This window comes from Colletotrichum tamarilloi, assembly GCF_030869305.1.
Source record: "Colletotrichum tamarilloi strain Tom-12 chromosome Unknown Scaffold_10.1, whole genome shotgun sequence".
NCBI classification, from domain to species: domain Eukaryota; kingdom Fungi; phylum Ascomycota; class Sordariomycetes; order Glomerellales; family Glomerellaceae; genus Colletotrichum; species Colletotrichum tamarilloi.
This window is the reverse complement of record NW_026849393.1, coordinates 708,301-729,948: the sequence shown is the minus strand read 5'-3', so window position 1 is coordinate 729,948 and position 21,648 is coordinate 708,301. Positions and strand designations below refer to the sequence as shown.

General features: G+C 55.7%; 6 protein-coding genes across 6 annotated transcripts; 3 read left to right on the top strand and 3 right to left on the bottom strand.

Moving 5' to 3' along the window:
* Window positions 1-1,882: 1,882 nt before the first annotated feature.
* On the top strand, window positions 1,883-2,427 carry CTAM01_04390 (uncharacterized protein; the record flags this gene model as incomplete). Its single annotated transcript, XM_060520420.1, has 2 exons — window positions 1,883-1,959; window positions 2,013-2,427. The coding sequence occupies 2 exons, from the start codon at window positions 1,883-1,885 to the stop codon at window positions 2,425-2,427; spliced, it is 492 nt and encodes a 163-aa protein (XP_060385065.1).
* A 2,928-nt stretch (window positions 2,428-5,355) lies between these two features.
* Window positions 5,356-8,006, top strand: CTAM01_04389 (uncharacterized protein; the record flags this gene model as incomplete). The annotated part of the gene is made up of 2 exons (XM_060520419.1): window positions 5,356-6,268; window positions 6,331-8,006. 2 exons carry the CDS (start codon window positions 5,356-5,358, stop codon window positions 8,004-8,006), a joined length of 2,589 nt encoding a protein of 862 aa, XP_060385064.1.
* Window positions 8,007-12,657: 4,651 nt separating this feature from the next.
* On the bottom strand, window positions 12,658-15,369 carry CTAM01_04388 (uncharacterized protein; the record flags this gene model as incomplete). The annotated part of the gene is made up of 1 exon (XM_060520418.1): window positions 12,658-15,369. The coding sequence occupies one exon, from the start codon at window positions 15,367-15,369 to the stop codon at window positions 12,658-12,660; it is 2,712 nt and encodes a 903-aa protein (XP_060385063.1).
* Window positions 15,370-15,791: 422 nt separating this feature from the next.
* On the bottom strand, window positions 15,792-16,193 carry CTAM01_04387 (uncharacterized protein; the record flags this gene model as incomplete). Its single annotated transcript, XM_060520417.1, has 1 exon — window positions 15,792-16,193. The coding sequence occupies one exon, from the start codon at window positions 16,191-16,193 to the stop codon at window positions 15,792-15,794; it is 402 nt and encodes a 133-aa protein (XP_060385062.1).
* Window positions 16,194-16,865: 672 nt separating this feature from the next.
* On the top strand, window positions 16,866-18,579 carry CTAM01_04386 (major facilitator superfamily transporter; the record flags this gene model as incomplete). Its single annotated transcript, XM_060520416.1, has 2 exons — window positions 16,866-18,213; window positions 18,269-18,579. The coding sequence occupies 2 exons, from the start codon at window positions 16,866-16,868 to the stop codon at window positions 18,577-18,579; spliced, it is 1,659 nt and encodes a 552-aa protein (XP_060385061.1).
* Window positions 18,580-19,429: 850 nt separating this feature from the next.
* CTAM01_04385 (uncharacterized protein) lies at window positions 19,430-21,244 on the bottom strand (the record flags this gene model as incomplete). The annotated part of the gene is made up of 3 exons (XM_060520415.1): window positions 19,430-19,522; window positions 19,576-20,765; window positions 20,815-21,244. 3 exons carry the CDS (start codon window positions 21,242-21,244, stop codon window positions 19,430-19,432), a joined length of 1,713 nt encoding a protein of 570 aa, XP_060385060.1.
* Between the last annotated feature and the right edge of the window lie 404 nt (window positions 21,245-21,648).

Below are 21,648 nucleotides of genomic sequence, written 5' to 3'. Positions count from 1 at the left end.
CAGGTACTGACGATAACGATGGAAAGGTGTGGGTGAGCCTGTGAGGGTGAGAGTGAGAGTGTGTGGGTGAGATTGAGTGTGTGCCTGGAGAGAACGCCATCCTTTCGTATGCATGCTTCATCCCCCCCTCCTCCTTCTCTTACTTCCCCCCCTTGGGCCTTCCCCCTTCTCACAAGCACTTGCTCGCGCCTGACCTGCAAGTCACATCTCGTGAAAGTGGTTGGCCTCTGAGCAGACTGGCCGGATGGCAGAAGGCGCGTCGAAGTCTGCATGGAAGGTCTAGCAAAAGCGCCGCCCGTTCTGTTGCACGGCGTAGAGGATGCGATGCCCTGCACCTATCCTGCAATGGCACACTCTGTTGCTCCTGGGCAGAGGCGCCACGGCGCAGCTAGTCCGAAGGCAACAAGCCCAACAAGCAGGCCAAGGCTTCCATGAATCCATAGTCCATCATAGCCTGTGCTTCTGTAGCATTCTAGAGGAAAGGGCCCTGGCCGGAAGGACTGGGGATGGAAGTGAGGGTGATCCGGTGTGATGAGATGCTTCTTCCGAAGTGTTACGCTGGGGAAAAGTGTGTCGAGTTGCGTCGTGAGGTGTTGTGATGTGTATCAAGGAGAGAAGGGGAAAGGTTCCTCGGAGTTTGGATATTAAACATTGACACAGGACATTAGACGATGGACGTTTGATGCCACTCGCTACCAGAATAAACGCAAGTGTGCCCTCAAAGTTCCTATTAGCTAATTGGAAGGTAAGGTAAACGTTAAGATCTTTGCTCGGCTGTCGTTCCCTCGAGTACCGGTGTGTATCCGTAGATTTCTCCAGTGCGGGCGGGAAAAGGACTCCTGCATCCCGCCCTTCCTCTCCCCCCCCCTTCCTCTCCCCCCCTTCCCCCTCTCCACATCTCGCAGACCTCGATCCAACCCGACCCAACTTACCCAACTCACCTCCCTCACCTTGCCTTGCGTCTAACACGCATCCAGCCAATCCGGCATGGGGCTGCTTCCTCTAGTTTATTACTTTATGTGTATCTGTATGTAGGTACTCGATAGGCTTCACCGCACAACAACGACAAGCCTTTTCATCACTTGACACCTGAGCCAGACTTTGAATTATCCAACGGCTACCGCGTTTAAGAGCCCATGCCAACCAAGACAGACTCGGAATATGGGTACGAACGGATACATGTGCGCTGCTCTCTTCAGGTGTCACAAAACTGTACCCTTTCATCACCTGTGGCTACGATCCATTCGGCTCTCTAATGTTGGCTGAGCTACGGATACCAAGTAATTATGGGATGCTCCATACGCGCCTCTACCTTACAGTAGGCCGGAATGAGCGCATCGGCAGACAGGGTTGCTGGGCTAAAGATAACAAAATCTCTTTCGCTCGAAACAACCGCCGATGATATTGGATATGGATTCAAAGTACGGATACACCAGACCCGTATGCCACGGATATTAGACACATGCGAACTGCATCGCTCACTCCACCAAATAAGACCCATCAGTCACCATAACCACCCACCACCACGACCATCACCATGTCCAACATACCAGATCCGGTCATTGACAAGTCTCTACCGCGGTACATACCTGTCGCACTGGCACTCTATGGGCACGGGCGTCTTGCATCTGCTTGGAAATCAGGAACAGGAACAGGAAATCTCCATCAAAAAGCTGGCCATGGGTCACTATGGACCAGAATTGCTCCGTCGTGGGGCGCGGGAGTTCACCCGTCGTCCATGTCCGAAGCTCTCTGACATGTCGCTTCACCCTCACACTTGACTCTCGCTGCCCTGTCCTGACTCCCACGAGTCCCACGCCCTCGCGCTGTTAACAAGTCACAGAGTCGCCAGGTGGTCAGTGTTGAGCGGGTGGGTTCCAAGATGACCGATGAACCACCCCGTCATCATCCTGGCCAGCTCGGTTCGAGGGAATGCGTACCGAGGAACACGGAACACGGGTGAGATTGAGTTACAAAGCACTTTGCCGTTAGATACCTGCCACTTGCCGCAGGACTCCCCGTCAAGACTATGTACCGACAGCAGCGGCCGACAGAGGCTCACTTGTAGCTTTCGCCTTAGACTCAGGCGCCGCACGCCTCACCCGCTCACTCCATCTCATATGCCTCGCCCTCACTTCAGGTGCATCCTCTGTCCGTATAAAGACAGATAGAGAGGAGACCGGCGACCGAAAACAGACACGGCCCGGCAACAACAGCAGTGACAAGCATCATAGCATTCATCTCCGTGGCTGTTTCTGTCACATGCGATCCGCTCTTCTGCTCACTTTGAGCGCCCATGTCTCGCTGTTCGTGGACCTCAATGAACCTTTGCTCGACTTCTCTTGTCGCCGCAATCTTTCGAGAGTCATTATCTCAGACAAGAGTCACGACCCCATGCGCCTATCGGCTGTTGACTGGGCCGCCTAGTCATCTAACCTAACCTAAGCTACTACGCTACGAAGACAGTCCATACGGGATTGCCCAGCTACCAAGACGCGGCTTCCATTGGCAGATGCTGCTTGGCCATGTCATTGGTTGGGTTGATCGATGGAGGAGGAGCAGCAGCCGCCAGTTCGTCCAAACACATCGAACCTTGAACCTACCTTCATCTTTTCTTGTTCTTTGGATCGCAGAGAACTGCCAGACCAACGCTACTCGGACCACTAAGAATGTGTAAAACGAAAAGGGCCTTGCTTGGTTTCACTTCAAATCACAGATACCGACCTCGTCCCTCGTTTCGCTCATCCAAGCTTCAAGTACCGTTCCAGCCTCACCCCCGTCTGACGACAATTGTCCGCGTCGTTTTTAGCTCGCGGCGCCTTGTTCCTTGCCCGCAGCAGGCCGAAAGTTAATTGCACACAGGCTTGTTGTTCTTCATAGACGCCTCTCTGTCTGTAGTACCTACTCCGTAGAGATTCTGGATGCAGAAGAAGCACGCAAGCTGGCTGGTTGGCTGGTAGCTAGACTCCTGGAGAACCCCCCCCCCCCCGGACTGCCAATCATCCTGGCCACGGCCGCCGTCTCCGCCCTCGCCGTTGTCGTTGTCCTTGCATGGACCGACCCTGTCCTGCCCTGCCCTGTAGCGCGGCAGATGCAGCAGCATTGCATCGCATCGAGTGGCTAGCAGGGGCCTTCGCTCAGGGAGCAGCAGGGTGGGTTTATGGTGGGTTTGCAAAAGGACCTGAGCTAGGTTGAGGCTAGGCGCGAAGAGGAGCAGCTGGGAGCCGGCGAGCCAGTCTTTTGCTCTTGAGTGCAGACGTTCATTTTGGAGACTGACGGACGGACTGACTGACTGCGCAGTCGTCACTGACAGGCTGCAGAACGAAGACTGTCTCATCCTACTGTCTCCGACTCTCCCCTTCTCTTGACCGGACTTCTGACTGACAGCTGGTCTGGTCGAAAGCCCGGGCTAATCTGAGACTTGCCAACGTCGTCAGAATCCTAGCAAATGGAAACTGCCAGAGACGCTCCCGCAATGATGCTATTTCCGATGGATCTACCGTCAGTGTCTCGTCTTGCCCGATCTACGGATACTCGTCTGTCAGAATCAGATACGCCGTACAAGGCCAGGCGAAGGCGGGAAGCAAGTAGGGGCTGGTTCGCGGGCTGGTTATGGGAACTGTTAATGTTCAGGGACCGATGAATACGAGTTGTTGGGGCCGAACATCTCATAGCAGGGATCTCAAGCGCCCAAAGGGAACATGTCGTCTCTCGTTCCTCGTTTGCTTGCCTTTAGTGGTGGGTGCATTGATCATTATCCGTCTCGTCTCCTCGCCTTCAAGTTCTCCCCCCCGCAATCCTCTATCACGTCTTATCTCGTTGCCCTCCCGTGCTACAGGTTCTTTTGCGACGACCGGGCTGGATCTCCGTTCATCGTATGTCACCAGCCATGGATTGAACCTTTTTTCTCTCTACTGCGTACCTCTCCTTCTCTCCGTTTATCCTATCTCAATAGCGGAGAGCAGAGCGGATACCGACCACATTGATCGCGCTGTCTTTGCCCGGCCAAGTATTGTGCAAAGATGGCACTCAGTCCTCGCACGAGACGTTCCTGAGATTGCGTCCGGTTACACTACTCTCTCCAACTAAGAACCTACCGTGAAAGCTCCCGAACCAGATCTTGGAGATAATAGTTTTCTTCTAGGCTCTTACTCCGCATTCAACTCTCTCCTCTTCCCCCAATATCGACAACTATTACTAACAAGATAGAACGCCCACCAAAGCCACCCGCACCGCACCGCACCGCACACACTTTGAAATTTGGGGGGTGATGAATGAGGCATGCAACCCCTCCAAAGTCTGGATGACAAGGGGTCCCTGTCGCATCGTCCGGCCACATCTTGACCAGAACAACCTAAAATCGCGGGCAAGCCAGCGAGAGGCAAGGTACCTACGGATGCAGCAGTAGCCACAGCTCACAGTCGAGGGCCCTGGGCTCTTGTGCCTGCAATGAAATGGGGACTCCCTCTTTGCCTACCCTAGGGATCCCCTGCTCTTCAGACATCTGGCAATGGACCCGCTGATCTGCTCATCTTCATCCTCCTATTCTCGACTCCTACTCGCTATGCTCTGCCCGCCGCTCCTCTCTAGCCTTGCCTCCCACTCTTCGTTGTGTCTCTCGAGCTCTTACCTCCCGCATCCACTAAGATCGAGAGAACGGCCAGGAACCCAGAGACGAGGCACACTCCCCGACCGCCGCTCTCTTCTCACACACCCAGACAACCCGGCTCGCCTTCACGTAGGTTTCTCTCCATCCGTCCAAGTCGCCCGCCCCTGGTCTCTCTCACTCACTTTGTCTCTCTCTTGCCATTTTATGCTGGGTGCTGTGCTCCTCCAAGCATCCTCTTGCACTCATTCTCTCTGCCCCCCCACCCCCATCGGTGCTCTCTCAAGTTGCCTCCTACCCCCCGTCAACGCACATGATGTACTTTCAGACTGCCTGTGCAATACCCGCTTCTCTGCCCCGGACGAGTTGCTTGCTGAGGCCCAGGATCCTCGCACGCCGCTTGTATATCTCTAGCCAATCTCTCATCCATGTAGCCAATGGTTGCCAACCAGAACGCTCACCACCTCTCGATACATATATACACTCCTCGTCCCCGAGGCTTGCCACACTTGGATGTATTACTGTGCCTCTTGACTTATCCTCTCGCTTTCATCTATTGCTCTCCTACCTCTAGCGGTATACCATCTTTTCCCAGAATACCATCACTTCGTCCGTACCATTGCCGGACTGCCTTACTGTCCGACATCGATAGTACCCTGCCTCCTCCCTGACTGACAGCCGGTCTCACAAACGCGCTATAAAACGCATTCCACACTTTCATCCCACATTCAACTTGAACACAGTACAAGATGACTGCTCCCATAACTCAACAACAATCCGCGCAAGCTAAAGATGCTGCCGCTGCCGCTTCGGTCCGGAAAAGGAGAAGACGCGCTCCCGCCGGTGGCGCTGCCGACGACTGCTTCACCTGCTCCAAGAGGAACGTCAAGTGTGACCGCAGACGGCCCTACTGCTCACAATGTCTCGAGATCGGCAACGAGTGCTCAGGCTACAAGACTCAACTGACCTGGGGCGTTGGCGTTGCCAGCAGAGGCAAGTTGCGCGGTCTGTCTCTTCCCATTGCAAAGGCACCTCCAGTGGCCGGAGTTGCAAAGAAGTCACCCTCGCGTCCCCGCGCAAACTCCACGGCTACCAGCGCAGGCTGGGCCGATGCAGACGACATGTCTCGAAGGAGTCCGCGCAACGATGCCGGCTTCTCACCGGAGCACATTGTCTCAACACCCACGACACCCTACCCTCACAGCTACGACATGCTCTCCATGTCACACCCCGAGCACACACCATCAATGACTGCTGGACACTGGGGCGGCCTCCCGTACTCAAATAGTATGCCGACGGATGGTCCCAACTACAGGAAGTTGGGTGCTCACCTGGGACCTCTTCCCATCTCAAGCGCGCTGTCTTCCTCACTCGAGTCCGTCAGCGATGGCGATTACATGTCCCCCATGAGCCATTCTTACTCAAGGGACGATATCCCCTTCCTCCACAGCCCCAACGTCATGTACGATGGCTACAGCACCCACGGCTCGCCGGTGCCTCAGAGCCCCATCTCTGCCATTCTTATTGACCAGAGAGCCGCTCCGACATCGTGCCCGAGCCTCGTGTACGCCCCATCCGAACATAGCTCCAGTCTCACATCACACATGGACAACTTCGAAAGCCAGTTGAGTCAGAAACTGATGCGGGAGTGTGACACTTTGAGTAAGACGCCCTGTTCGGCTGCTCTGCTTTAGGATCAGACTCGCTGACGTGACGACTTTTAGGCGTACCCGAGATGGATGCATACAGCACGAGCTGCAATTCCAACGGTCATGTTTGGACATCGCCCCCTCCGGAAGAGATGTCACCCCATCATTCGGATCACCACGCTTCGGCTCAGTGGCCCACCATGTTCGAGCCGCAGGCCGTCCACGTCAACTCTGACCTCATTGCAAAGATGCCCTTCTTCATGGACTACTACAAGAACATCATGTGCCCGGGCATGGTCTTCATGGACGGACCCAGCAACCCCTACAGAGAACACATTCTCCACCTGGCTTCGAGTAGTCAGAGCCTGCAGCATGCCATTTGCGCTTTATCAGCCTGCAACCTGCGGATGAAGCGCAGACTCAGCTTGGGCCAGGACACACGTGAACTCTCCGAGAAGCTCATGGCTGAGAAGTCGACCGCCGAGTCCATGGCGGACGCCCAGCCCGAGGACCAATCCCTCTCCGAAGAGTACCAGCACCGCAACCTGGCTGTCCACCTTCTCAACCAGCAGCTCAATGATCCGGCCAAGTCCAGCCACGACTCTGTCCTCGCCACGATCCTGCTTCTCTGCCACTACCGCATGGTGGAGTCGGGCATTGCCAAGTTCCACACTCAGTTCGCCGGCGTCAAGAAGATCCTCTCTATGCGGCGATCACATAACCTGGCGCCTTCCCGCGACTCTGCATGGATGGAGGCCATCTTTACCTACTTTGACGCCATCTCGGCCAGTATCAACGACCGGGAGGCTCAGCTCAACTCTACATTTTACGGCGTCATGCCCGACGCTCAATTGCTTCCCCCTGGCGCTGAGAACCTCGTCGGCTGTGACCGTGAGCTCTTCAAGACCATCAGCAAGCTGGGCAGACTTAACCTCCTCTCTCAACACCGCTCGGTCCAGAACCTCGTCACCAGCCCTATGGCGCGCAACATCCCTTCGCGCTCGCAGTCGCCCCTTAGCTCGCCCCTGGGTCACTCCTTCAAGAGCAACCTTAACGGCCTGCATCACCAGCAACTCGGTGACATCTACAGCTTGCCGGGTCACCGTTTCGACGGCAACGGGTTCGGCTCTACCTTGGACGACGACGAGTTTGTATCTTCGACGCTCTGCTCATCGGCAACGTACGACGACAACCGCAACAACTTCTGGAGAGAGTGGAAAGAGGCCCGCGTCGCCCTCCAAAGCTGGGAGTTCGACTCGGCCCGCCTCCACGCCTCCCTCCCTTCCCCCGCGACCCCAGCCCAGGTCCGGGACTTGGGCTCCCTGTCCGAGGCGTTCCGCTACGCGGCCCTGCTGTACACGGAGCGCCTGGTGTCGCCCAACGTCCCCTCGACGCACAGCAACTTCCAGAACCTGGTCTCGCAGGTGGTCTACTATGCCACGAGCCTGGAGGCGGGCAGCCAGGCGGAGAAGTTCCTCCTGTGGCCGCTCTTCGTCGCGGGCAGCGAGTGCGTCAACGAGCTCCAGCAAAACATTGTCCGGAGCAAGTGCCGCGACATCATGGGGCGCTCTGGCTACATGAACAACCTGGCCGCGCTCGACGTGCTGGAGAGGCTGTGGGCGGGCGAGTGGAAGGACAATGAGCCTCGGAGCCCGGCGGCGGTCAAGCTCGAGGCGATGCGCCGGGGTCCGTTCAACTGGACCAGGTGCATCGGGGGTCCCGGTGTCGAGGTAGAGTGGATCATGTTTTAAGGGTGTCTTTTTTACTTTACTGCAACTTTGCTGCAGCTTGCTTCGCCTTGCGGAGCTGGATGGTATGGATCATCAGGAGTTTTTTTTGCAGGGGAAGTGAAAAAGGGAACACCAAAAAAAGAGCGAGCAAGGGGAACTCGGGAAGCACGACCACGAGTCACGCGCAAAACAGAGAGATGTCGGAGTGAGCGCATGTGTTTTCTTTTTTCCCCCTTGCTCCGGCTGGCAAGCTGGGCTTGGAAATCACGACTGATGAGATGAGAATAGGGGCGGCGGCGGTGGTGGCATGGTCTATCTGATCTGTAAACCTGTACAATAGCAAACTACGACGACTTTGTGGGCATACATACTTATGATGCGGCGTTAATCAAGGGAAACTGGGAGGCAGATAGGATCGTCTCTTGGACGTGTAAGCCTCAAGATTGGCTGATTGCATGGGAATGGGGATGACTTGGGAAGTCTGATGGAGATAGCTTCCAGAATACAAATACCATGAGAAAGGCGTACATAATTTCCATCGCACACATACTTTGATCTTGCCAATTCCGTTCTCAAGAGGCTTCTAAAATGACAGCTGCCGCTCACTGAGCAACAGCCTCCCACAGCAAGGTCAAAACGCCAACTTCAACAGCACTCAAAGGCCGATGGCGTTGTGATGGCGTGCTCTATCACGATGGTACCTGCGTTGCGGTACCGAAACAACCGCCAGGCGGCGGCGCGGCGGATCCTCCTCACTCACCCCTCAACTCCAACCCAGGGTCCAGCTTCTAGTATGCTTCAATTCCACGGAGTACTTGCCATTGTGTTCCAGCGTCTCATTGCGTTGAGCTGTGTAGAACGCAGGCGCAAGCTGAGTGGTGAAGGGAGGGGGGTGCGAATGAACGAGGGGAGTGTAGTATACACGTCAAGAAATAGGGGGTGAGATGGGAATAGACGAAGGGGGTGTGGAGGAGAGTAAGGTTGGTACCCAGGTATTTGCCCTCCCGCTCTGCCCCGGTCCAAGACTCGTAGGTACGGCTTCGACCAAGCCCAGATCCACCACTTTGTCCTAGGGGACCTGGTCTCTGTCCAGTCACAATCGCTCCAAGCGCCGTTTGGAGCGGGAGGCGCATGTGGGCGGCGCGATCCCATCACCCATGTGCCTGAGGACTAGAGCATCAGGGGAGGGGGTTGGAGAACGCGGTATACATACTATATCCGTGCCTCGTTCTTTTTTTTCTCCATAACTTAATCACGGTAAAGTGGTTGATGGACTGCTTAATTGTGTTGTCCCCCGTCTGTGCAAAAATACTCGGATCTGAAAGGAGCACGGAATGATGACCGTGCAGCATGAGTTTGTGGATCAGAGGAGGCCGATGGCGATATGATATCAAGAGAGGAGGAGACCGAAGGAGTGAGAAAGCAAATGCAGACAGAGTCAGTCTGAATCGTTCCCGGCCCCGTAACACTCTCCATCTCCTGTAGTCCGTATGCACTACGGATATGGCATTCACGATCCTTGTCAGCTCGGTTGCTCCAGACCGAGCCAAGCAAAATTGACGGGCTGGAGTGCCGTCCGCTCTGTTGTATTTGATGTGCGGCAACAGAGGCCCTGAGAACTTGGAGAGGTTCGATATTCTTGCTTGCTCTCAGCCCAGCCAGCGAAGCCATTGGACCTTGTTGAAGGAGTCCAAAGGTGAGGAGGGAGGAGGTCACTGTTGCAGGGACGAAGGATGCCCTCCACTTTCACAACTCAAAGAGCTGCAGACTGCTTCCACTCGCATGCTGCGGAGAGCGAGTAGTTGAAGGGCGATGACGGAGGAGGATGGAGGATAGAGATGTTGACGCAGTAGTTTTGCTTTACTGTACGCAGTAGTAGCTCATCGACAGCCACACAACAGCCCCAATAGACAGTCACTACCTTGAGCCAGAGAGGAGGGGAACGGACGGATCAAGGGCATCGGGGTAAAAGCAGACTGGCACGACTGGCTGGCAGGATGAACCAGGACCAGGACGGAGAACAGACGGAGATGGCAAGGATCAAGGATTCTGCTCAAGGCCTGGGGAAGAAGCGTTGACGATTTGAATCCACCCGAGCCAAAAAAGTTCCCAAGGTGTGGGGGTGATAAGGGACGTTCGGGCCAAGAAATTCCGGCCGGGCTAATGACTGGCTGGAATTCACGACAGAACTGGACAAGAGTGAACGCGGGACTGGCACGGGCGTTTGTGGCACCGCACACCATCACACACACACTCTCTCTCCGATCTGGCGACGCATGGGTTTCTTCTCTAGCAGGGCCCAGGGGGTGGTCTTCCGTGGACAGGCACAGGGTATCCGTACAAGGAAAGGGGGCCTGGAATTCAAGGATTAGAAGAGAGGAGGAACATCCACAAGGCCCGACCAGGGAGTTTAGGAGATGGCAAAGAGTGGAGAGAGCCCCGAAGAGAGAGAGAAAGAGAGAAAGGGAATGCCCGGTCGGTCACTCGATCACTCACCCTCACTTATTCAGTGGTTCACTGGTCACTGGTTCAGCCGTGGAGATTCGAGCAGGGGAAGCTGACCGACACACAGAAAAGACTCGAGATTGACAGAGAGAAGGACGACAACCCCAGCCGAGGCCGACACTACGCAGGACGATGTGGCAGGGAAACTCGAGGCGGTGGCGACGGGGAAGGACCCCATTTACACTGCTCCGTCCTCGGTACTCGCTTCACAGGAGCTTCAACAAGGCAGAGAGAGAGTCAGAAGGTTCGGACGCAAGCTGCACCTTGCCTTGCGCGAAGATGGAGAAAGAGTCGCAGAGTCAAAAGACACCTTAATCCATATTGACTACTCTGCCTGACCTGGCCTAAAGCACGCACTAACAAGCTTAAACTTGGTACATGCTCACTGCTCTGTCCGTACTGACACGCTCTCACCTACGGAGTACACTACCTCGGGTCCCATACTTTAAACCATGCCCTCGCCTGTCCGTTCTGTCTGCTCGCCTATGTACACTACTCCGTACGGAGGAGCACTCGCCTAATAGAACGTACCAGGGGGTGTGTGACCTGCGAATATGCAGAGACCTTTTGCGAGAACCAAAAAAGTAGTCGAAGAGGAGGAAGCTACTGCGTATCCGTACGGATACCTACTAGGCGGCCGCTGGCAACGAACAAAAGGACACTGGAGATAGCACGAGCCATCTCCTGGCGTCTCTGGGACATCGAAACGAGATACTGAAGATAGCGATTTAAATGTCGGCTTTTGATGTTGACCTTTGTGAATTAGTCGTGAGGATAGTCAAGTTCCCCCCGTCCATCGTTCGTAACGGCGACTTGGCGAAGAAGTGAGATGACGGGACGCGTGGGGGTCTTCTCACTCTCACTCTCACTCTCATCCTCGCCTTTCCCCTCGACGGTTCGACCTGAACTGACCTGACTTGAAATGACCTCACCCAACCCCCAACCCATCCGTCATGAGCAACTCTTTTGAGGCTCATCGGGTCTGTGGTCATCTTCAGATCACCTGATGTCGTCGAATCAGCTCAGGTGGTTCATCTGGACCTTCACCGTTGATGACTGGCAGGCATCTACTGCGGTGAACTCATTCGACATGGTATGCGTGACACTGTTTATCCAGACACAATGCCCTCTCGATCAAGGGCCGCAATGACGCCATTTCTACCACCGACAATCCGAGCACTTGAAGAGTTTCACTACCTGGCGGCGCATGTTCACTGCCGTGCCTTACCCACCATGCAACATATTCTCGCGCCCACATTGTGCCGTAAGCCACCTTGGCTACCATTCTTCAACCGCGGTTAGCAGACAAGAAGAAGGCACGCAAGAAACAATGCATGGATCCACCATCGTGACTTTGTAAGTTACTGTGTATAGTACAGAAATTGGGCAGCTAGACTAGGGGTGAGACAGCGGCAGATGGAAAAAGGAAGGGTGTGTGTAAGATGAGATAGCAAAGAAAACACAGCAAAGTCGAGATCGGGGGAGGGGATGACCGTTCATACTACTAAATGCCAAGGCAATACGAACCGAGGACCCTTTTTGCTTGGCAAAGGGGTGTGTAAGAGAGTGGAAAAGTGAGGCTCCATATGTCAAAGTTTTGCGATATCCATGTCCCGGCCCATCATCGTGCTATACCTATCCATACACTTACTTTATCATACTTACCTCGGTTTGTGCCTTCTTTTGAACAAGACTTTTTCCCGGCAAGGGACGAGGGGGCCGGCCGGGGGTGGGAGCTTTAATTCTTTTAGTGGCAATTCTGGACCAATTCATAGCCGTTTTGCGATTCAGCGATTCAGGGTGAGTTTCTCGCATTTCATCTATTTCCACGAGTAATGAACGAGGCCAATATCCGGTCCAACTTGACCGAAAACCCAATTTAAACTATTCTTACACTTTCACTGCCCTCCCAGGGTATCCGATGTGTGTGTTTTCATGTTTTTGCCGCGCCCGAATCCCCGATGATCACGCGACTTGCCCGAGAGACTTTTCTGCCCGTTGTTCTAGAAACGGACACCAGGATAGGCCTCATCGCGGCTATTTTCTTCCATATCCAATTTCCGCGCCTCTCCATCCCATCCATCGTACAGAGCGCACCCCCTTCCCCTGTCCTACTTCCCCTATCCTGTTATCCTCGGCATTTTCATTCTCGTCTTCTTTCATCCCTTCAGCCGCGCCACTTGAACCGGCTCTGCCTCAACATGTCCAACAAACCCGTGGGTAAAACCCCCTTGTCCACGACAACCAGACTGCCGAACCGCGCGACCATGTCCTTGCCGTAGAGCCCGCACACCCACTGCTCGTAGCCGCTGAGTCCATACCAGCCCGCCGGCGTGGTCTTAAGCGCGGCCTCGACCTCGCCCCTGAGCTCAATCGCCTTGGTGGCCGGCGTGTGCCGCAGCCTGTCGAGCGCCCGGCTCAGGGCCGGCGACGTGCGCCTCCGGTGCCGCGAGAACTCCTCGTAGCTCATGAACGGCTGGTCCCGTAGGTCTCTGTAGTCGTCCGCGAGAAGCCACGGCGCGTGGTGTCGGGCCCCGGAGATGTCGAGGTTGCTGCCAGGCCCGCTGCCGCCGCCGGCCCCCTCAGTGTCTTCCTCGTAGGCCGACTTTTTGAGCCTGTACTCTGCCTCCTCCTCGGCCAGGAAGTCGTCCATGATGTCGTCGGGGTCCTCGATGACGTCGTCGCGGATCAGATAGAGGTGAATAAAGGGGTTCTGGAGTCCCAGGCCGCCCAGAGAAACGGGGAAGTATAAGTAACCGTCAGGGATGTCCTCGACGCCGAATCGATCGCCAATGAGCCGCTTCAGGTGCGCCCCGGCCCCGCCAGCGCCAAACAGCCTCTCCTGAATGCGGTGGAACGTCGCTAGCATGCTATCCACGTGCTGCCGGGAGTAACAGTTGGCGAGCTGGGCGCAGTTGGTCTTGAAGAAGCGAGCGCCGTAAATGTTCCACGCCTGGATCCAGTCAAAGATGCTGCTGCACGCCTCCAGCTGCAGCCGCAGCTCGTCAATGTGCACGTCAATCTTGTCCTGGTCCAGGAGGAAACGCCCAGACGTCGGATCGAGCTTGAGGAATCCCCACACGACATCGCCTGATGGCAGACGACCCCGTGCCGTCGTCGTAGCACCCGTACCCGGAGGCATGGACCGTTGCTGTTGCTGTTGCTGTTGTTGGTTCGACCCGGCTACCGGGGGCGCGGCGGCGGCGGCGGCGACCCTGACGCTCCCCGTCTTGTCCCAGTTGATCTCCAGCCCTGTGAGGTTGACAAACTCAGTCATCCTCTCCCACGCCCGGGTGCAGGTTTCGAGACCGCCCCATAGCCACATGTCGTCGTGCAGCCGGTAGAGGCGGCAACCATCGGCTCGTTGATTGACGGCAAAGTCCATGCAGAAGAGCATAGTCTCGGCAATGAAATCCGCCAGGGGCGTGCTCAGGGGCGTGCCTCTCCTCCGGATCTGGGCCGGCGCGTCTGACGGGTCGTCGCTGAAGCGTAAAGGGCACTCGAGCATCCGCCTGAAGAGGCCGGTCCACTCGTCGTCGACGCCGAAGAATTCGAGCACGGCGAAGATGGACGAGTGCGGCACGCTGGGGCCGAACCACTTTAGATCGGACCGGATGACGGTCACGTCGCTCCCGAGCCGCGTCTGCATGATGATCTCGGACTGCATGAGGTGCAAGAGGTTCTGTACGACGGCGACGTGCGACTTGCGGCTGTCCCCCTTCTTCTCCTTCCCGTCCGAGCCGTAGCCGCCTCGCTCCTCTGCCAAGGTCTGCGGCAGCTGGTCCAGCAGGATCTCCGACTTGAAGTGCTGCTTGAGCTTCTTCTCCACCGAAACGGGGCTTTCAATGCGTGGCCCCGTCTTCAGGAAGAATCGTCTGCGGCGAACGTCTTCCTTGCTCATGGGCTTCGTCGCATCCTTTTCCACGCCCGCGCTTTCGAGGAACGCGACGAGGAACCCGCGTATCTTGACGGCCCACAGCTTGCCGATGTGGTGAATGAAGATGGCCTGTAGGAGGTCATCGTCGGGGTAGAATCGGTAGCGTCCGTTGAGTTGCCGTCGCACGTCGACCTCAGTCGCGCTGTCCCAGGCCCAGTTCTGCCGAGTTTGCATCCGCATGTTCAGCACATCGGCGATCTCGCACAGAACGACCTTGTTGTTCAGAAAGTCGTTGAGCGTCGTCCTCTTCTGGTCCGTGAGGGTATCCGTCCGGAGGAGGCCGCGGATGGTGTTCATCAAAGAATCCTCGTCAAAGTGCGTCTTGTCGTCCCACGTGTCCTGAAACTTCTTGACGTTCTCTTTCAGTTCCAGAAATGCCCGGTGAATGTCCTTGGAGGATGATACGAAGAGGCTCTCGAGGTAGCTTTTGATGGCCAGGCTATCCGTCTCCTTCGCATGGAAGACATAGCGCTCCCACGTCGCTCGCTGTTGGTGCATCTCCTCCCTACCCACGGGCACGAATCCCGACTCAGCTCCGTGGCCAGCAGCCTTCCCGGCGGAGATCCATTCGTTGACGAGTTTGCCGTAGAGTTCGGCGTATCGATATTTTGCCGACTGAACGTCGAGTTCGTTGCGTACGCTGTTCTCATAGTCGTGGAGGAAGTCGTCGGAAACGCACGGGTCAAATTCGGCTTGCTGAACGAATCGCTTGAGATTGTCGATGGATAGTAGTGAGCCATCGTCCAAGGGTGCCATGGCAGGGAGCCTCTCGACCCGGTCGACTAAGAGCTTCGCCCTTTTCCGACTGTCCGTCTCATAGGCCGCATCATCTAGTAGGGCTCGCTTCCCTGACTCATATGAAGCCTTCTGCTTATCCAACTGGCTAAGCTTCACACTTGTGATGGTGTGAAGAGTCTGAGATAGGATATCGGAGGACGCCATTTTCGACGTGTGGAGTGAATGAGAATGAGAGTAAGATGTAAAGGATGAGTGGTGGTGATGCTGAGTGAGTGAGAAGTGAGGTGAGAGAGACACTGGTCAAGTATGCTTTAATAAGAATATCATCTCAAAGCTGCCTCATCGAAGCTGAGAAACAAAACGAGTTGAGGCCATTTTCTCACGCCGAACACTCGTTCGGCGTCAGAGTCCTCATTCCTTGGATTCCATTCTGTGATGGGCAGTGTGGCTGCGGTCAGACACCACCGGACATGGTCGAGTGGAGATGAGAGGAAACTGAGGCCATTTTCCGGCGGCCTCAGTGGAAACCATATTTGGGGAGGACAATCGTCTTGGTCAACATGCGCCAAAACGAACAAGGTCCGTTTCTACCATGCATTTCATTTCCTTCTTTCCAATACGCATTTTCAAGGCCAAATAGGCGGCGCATAGCACACTCGCGCAGAAAAGAAAGAATAATGAGATCCACCTCGTACCTTGGCTGCTGGACCTTTTCGATCCGGGCGTGCTCGCTCGCTTATCGGTGTCTTTCTGCCGTGAGTTGAAGATGAGTTTTCCGGCACGTTGAATCGTTTTCCGTTTTCAAACCCCGCCCGTCGTGAGATGCTTTCGAGGCCCTTGATTGAAGGGAGCGTCATGAGCGTTGATAATGGCCTCCTCCAATTTCGGTTTTCTCTTTTCCCCAAATGTCGAGTCGAATCACAAAGGTCCCTCATCCCAGCGCCAAGATGAAGATGGAGGAAGTGAGGCCAAGTTAAAGAAAGAACCCAAGGGCGCACTGCACGAGGAGTGACAGGGCACACCGACATCGGCAGTGACGTGATTGCAAGGTTGTGTCGCTGGTGGGTAAGATAAGGAAGGCATACGCAATGCTTCGGGAATTACTTACCCAATAAACTCTTCGGTGGAAGGGTCTTTGGGCCGTTGCTCAAGACTCAATGAAGATTAGCCGGGGCGGGTTACTATGTGGCGTCCTCTACACTCCTCTTTTGCACACTTGTTCCAGCGTCAGCGCCCATCTTATCGTACGCATCTGTGGCTGACATCTCCTCCATCTCTACTATCTCTATCTCCGTGCTGACTCTCAAGACTCAGAGTGCCCGGCGGCCCGCCTTAGACGTCCTGCACAGTTGCCTTTTGCGGACAGACGGCCGGGCACAGCTGCCAGGGGGGCCACGGGGGCGCACGCCGAGATTCGGGGTCCGGGGAACTGCTGTCTGTTTTGTCACTGTGAATCTTCAGCAATGACATTCTGTTTCTGGGAGCGTTTAGATTACATAAGACACAAGCCGGAAAGCTTATCCCGATAATACGAAAAGAGCATTGACCCAATAGGTCGAACGTCATTAACACACTCAAGACATATCGACAGCGACGTTGACGAATGACTTTCAAGGACTCAACTCCGCACCAGTAAAGGAAGTAAAGGGAAACTCAGGTTGGAAGCCGAAGCAGAGGGGGAGAGAACATCACCATTAAACATGACGGCAGACGAGGAGCAGACGCGCCGCCTGGCCGCCACCGAGCAGAGCTCAGAGACGACGCCGCTGCTCAACGGCACCACAAACACGACCAGCAATGGGACCGCCGCTGCCGCCAACGACGACGAGACCACCGTCGTCGCCGAGACGGTCTCCGGCACCCGCCTAGCCCTCATCCTGGGCACTTCCTACTTTGGCGTCTTCCTTGGCGCCATCGACAGCACAATCATCGCCACCCTCTCCGGCCCCATCTCCAGCGAATTCAAGTCCCTGAGTCTCATGAGCTGGCTCGCCACGGCCTACCTCATCTCCAATGCCGCCTGTCAGCCCATCTCGGGCAGGCTGACCGACATCTTTGGCCGTGGTCCCGGCCTTGTCTTCAGCAACCTCTTCTTCGCGGCCGGCAACCTCATCTGCGGCCTCGCCCGCACCGAGTCCGTCATGATCTTTGGCCGCGTCGTGGCTGGCGTCGGCGGCGGAGGGCTCATGTCCATCTCCACCTTTCTCGGCTCCGACCTCATCCCCCTGAGGCAGAGGGGCATCTACCAGGGCATCGGCAACATCGCCTACGGCTCCGGCGCCATGCTCGGCGGCGTCTTCGGCGGCCTCATCAACGACCACACGGCAATGGGCTGGCGCCTCGCCTTCCTCGTCCAGGTGCCCCCCGTGCTCGTATCCGCCGTCCTCGTCGCCGTCCTCGTAAAGGTCCCGCCCAAGGCCTCGGATAAGTCCTACCTGGCGCGCATCGACTTCTTCGGCGTCTTCCTGACCATCTCCTTCCTCGTGCTCCTCCTGCTCGGCCTCAACGCAGGTGGAAACCTAGTCCCCTGGGTCCACCCCCTGCCGCTCACCACGATACCCCTCTCCGTCGTCGCCTTCGTCGGCTTCATCGTCTGGGAGAGCAGGGTCAAACAGCCCATCATCCCCGTCCGCCTGCTCGCGAACCGCACTATCCTCGCCGCCTGTCTGACCAACCTACTGTGCACCATGGTCATGATGATGGCCATCTTTTACGTGCCGCTGTACCTCCAGGTCAACGGGCTATCTGCCACGCAGGCAGGTCTCCGCATCTTGACATCACCTCTGGGCGTCTCCATCATGTCTGTCGGCGCCGGCTACATCATGAAGCGGACCGGGAAATACGTGATCCCGGGAATCAGCGCCCTGGTTCTTTTCAACACCGGCATCATCGTCCTCACGCAGTTCAACGAGAACACGCCCGCGTGGGTCAACTATGTCGTCTTCTTCCTGGTGGGAGGAGGCTACGGAGCCATGTTGACCATTACGCTGCTCGGCTGCATTGCTGCCGTCGACCATTCGCAGCAAGCAGTCATCACGTCAGCGACATGTAAGTCATCCTGGGTTATGTGCAAAACCATCCGCATAGACTAATGAATCCATAGACTTGGCCCGCAGTCTCGGGGGTACCATCGGCATCACCATCGGTTCCGCCGTCTACCAGAACGTGCTGAGAGTCAAGCTCTGGGAACGCTTCGGCGACTATCCCAACGCCGCCAAGATCATCGGCCGCATCAGAGACGACCTCGACGAGCTCAAGAACCTCCCGCCCGGGTGGAAGTCGGGAGTGATTGACTCCTTCCGAGAGGCCTTTGGCAGCGTCTGGTACACAATGCTCGGACTGTCCATCCTCGCCCTGGTATTCATCTCCTTGATGAGGCAGCATGTTCTTCACTCGACCTTGGAAAGAAGATGAGATGAGAAGGGGTTCACGTGACTCTGTGAGCAAGAGCCTTAGGTTCACTCACTCACAAGCACAAACCGCCGGCCACCGCCTCGATACCCTCCATAATAGATAAATTTACTTATTACTATCACCAAGGCCCGTGACGTAGCGGAGAATGTCGTACCTTAGTTCGAATAGCTCCGCACCCATGGGTCCCGGGTTTGAGTCCCGTCTTCTTCTAGTAAAAATCCTTGCATCGCTACACCTGAGGCTGGTAAGAGCCTCCTCGGATCTTTCGTAGGCTCCCTATAGGGAGCTGAGCTTTTGCGATTTTCGTCTAACTCTCTATCTTTTTTTTCTCGCTAGGACAGTTAAGTGGCAGTAGCTGTGTAAGTATGATGTTCTTTTCTCCGCATTTTTTCTATATTCTTGGCATGATGGTAACTTGTTTCATTGCGTAGGGTGAAGATGAGCATTAAAGTCAACTCGTTGCAGAGGAGGGTAAAAGCGTCATCTTAGCAAGTAGTCAGAAGCGTCGCCGTCACTGCTTTTGTTGGGTCTGTAGATGCCTGCCACTGAGCATTAAGACTCGATAGAGCCCAAGCAGACTGGCAGTGGGCAAAGCAATATGCCACGAGCCACGTGAGCGATGCATGATATCGAGAGACCTAGCGTCGGCCACATCGGCGGCAAGATAGAAGTAATTCACTGGCAATAGATGATTCCTTGGCAGACCTAAATGCGCACATGAAAGACGGCTTAAGTGGAAGATGCGAGGAATCCCTTGGCAAAGGATGAGATGGGAAGATATGATTCGGATTGTGTCTGTCCCACATCCATGGGCTCAGCTACATATCAAATAGACCTTGTACACAAATTTCTATACGTATGCCAGCGTGTTGTCATCCCGGATCTTGCCTGTAGCCTTGATGGTGGCCTCGTTGCCTGCAACACAAGGGCCTCGAACAATGATCTAGTTTGCAGCGTTAGTTGTGCGGCCGGGATTCGGAAGGCCATCAAACTCACCTCTCCCTGATATTCCTGATCGGCATTCTTATGCTGTTGTGTATCTCTTAAGAGGATCTCAGTGCTCGTCAGAGGAGGGCCGAAGTGCGACTGCTTATCCTCATGCACTCTATAATCGTAGTAACCAGTCTGAGCGACAGCTCCGGCAACCTTGGGCGCGGCCAAAGCGTAGATGACTCTAGCGCCTGTGAAAATGCGAAGATCGGAAAGTTCTCGTGACGACAAAGGCGGCGAGCCAGCCCCGACCCTATCCGCGACATAAAGAAGGCGCAGCTTTCCAGGAGTCTTGCCGATAGCTGGTCGAGATGCACTGTTGAAACGTGCCGCGGCGGATGCAACGGGCATCACACCACTCTCTGTGAGGCTGCGGGACTGAGCCCAGTGAGCAACTTTAGCCAAAGCAGAGGTCAGGCGGTTAGTTGCCTCCTGGTGGGTCTTCAACAGAGTCTCGGGAGCGGCCACCAAGACTGTAGGAGCAACTCCCTGGGTAGCCAGAGCCAAGTCCGTGACCTTTCCAGCCACTGAGTTGAGTGCGACAGATGAGTTGGAGAACAGAGCTGCCAATGTGAGGATTAAGGTATGGATGTTCGTAAGAGAGTCGGCAGGAAGGAACAGATCAGAGGGACTCAGGCGTTGGGTAGTTGGGATCGCAGCGAGCTGAGCGGCAACACCGGCAACCAAATTGGACTGAGTGAAGCGCACCATCTCTTCCATGGTTCCCGGCTTGGATTGCCAGAAAGTCACCACATCCTTCGGTTCAATTTCCTTGTCGACAGGGGGCACCTCTCTCGCGGCATCGACTGGTGCATCATGGAGGATCTCTTGCCATGTCGCAACGTTGACACTGCCGCCCATGCCTTCGGGAACTTCATTCCAGTCCATGTGAGAACTTCCCTCATCTACAACCCAGATGAGTTGGCGGAGAGCGGGGTATGCCTTGACGACCGAGTCAAAGGGGAACGCGCCAGGGGCTGTTATAACGGTATCGGCGGCAGAACGGCGGAGCATCGTCACGAGTTCCTCGTCTGACACATCAAATGGGATCAGGATGGCTGTGAGGTTCGGGTAAAAACTGCAGGCGAAAAGCGTCACCAAAAGCTCGATAGAGTTTGGCAGGTAAACGGCTACTCGGATGCCGCCCTGCTCATGAATGTGCTGTCCGATGAGATTGATTTGACGAGTGATGCCATCTGCGCGGCCTTAGAGAAGTTGATCACGGCGCAAAAGAAGGGTACTCACCAAGTTGATGCTCGATAACATTCTCGGAGCCCAGTACCGTCAACAAGCGGCCCTTGCCTACAACTGGCTTGCCCTCCTCAGAAGCGCCAGTCGCCGCTCTTCTCCAGATATCCCGAAGATCTCCATCACGTCCCCTCGCCCACTTCGAAGCACCGGGGTCCTTGACGTTGAGTCCGCTGTTCAGGGGCATGCCGTGAGGGGCAGAGTGGGATCGATAGACGGGAGATTCCGCTGGTTGGCGAACGGGAGAGCCTTGCGCTTGACGGGCAAGCAGCATGGGATGGGTATCGGGATCCTGGCTAGAGACGATTCGGTAGGTAACGATGGCGACGAGAAAAGTGACGAGGGCAGTGGTATAAGCGTTCCATTGTCCGAAGAAGCCCGAGACACCCTCGTCCATCTGGTGCATGATGTTGTCAAAGAAGCCCATCTTGGGCGGCGCGATGGTGGGAGTAATGCGAGACGGGTCGAGCTTCGGGGTTCGTCGTCAGTTGAGGAGTATGCGTGCTGGTGGAAGCAAAACGACAAAAGGCTTTACGTGGCCCGCATGGAAAGCTCGGAGGGTTAACAAAAGGGAAGAGCATGAGGTGAGGCGGTGCCGCGGAGCTCGAGCTCGGAGGTTTCTTGGTGCTGAGCCTTGAGGTGGGTTGTGCTGGCAGTCAACGGCGGGGATCTGACGTCCCCCCCGGCTTCCGTTGTTGCGACTAGGTGCTTCTCGAAAGCGAGCTGGGTGAGGTACCTTACTCGTACCGCGTCCAGGATTCTCCAACAGCCGGACTACTAGCACACTGCGCGTCTCCGGCCTGCCTTTCTGCGTAGTCAGCGCGGGAGTTC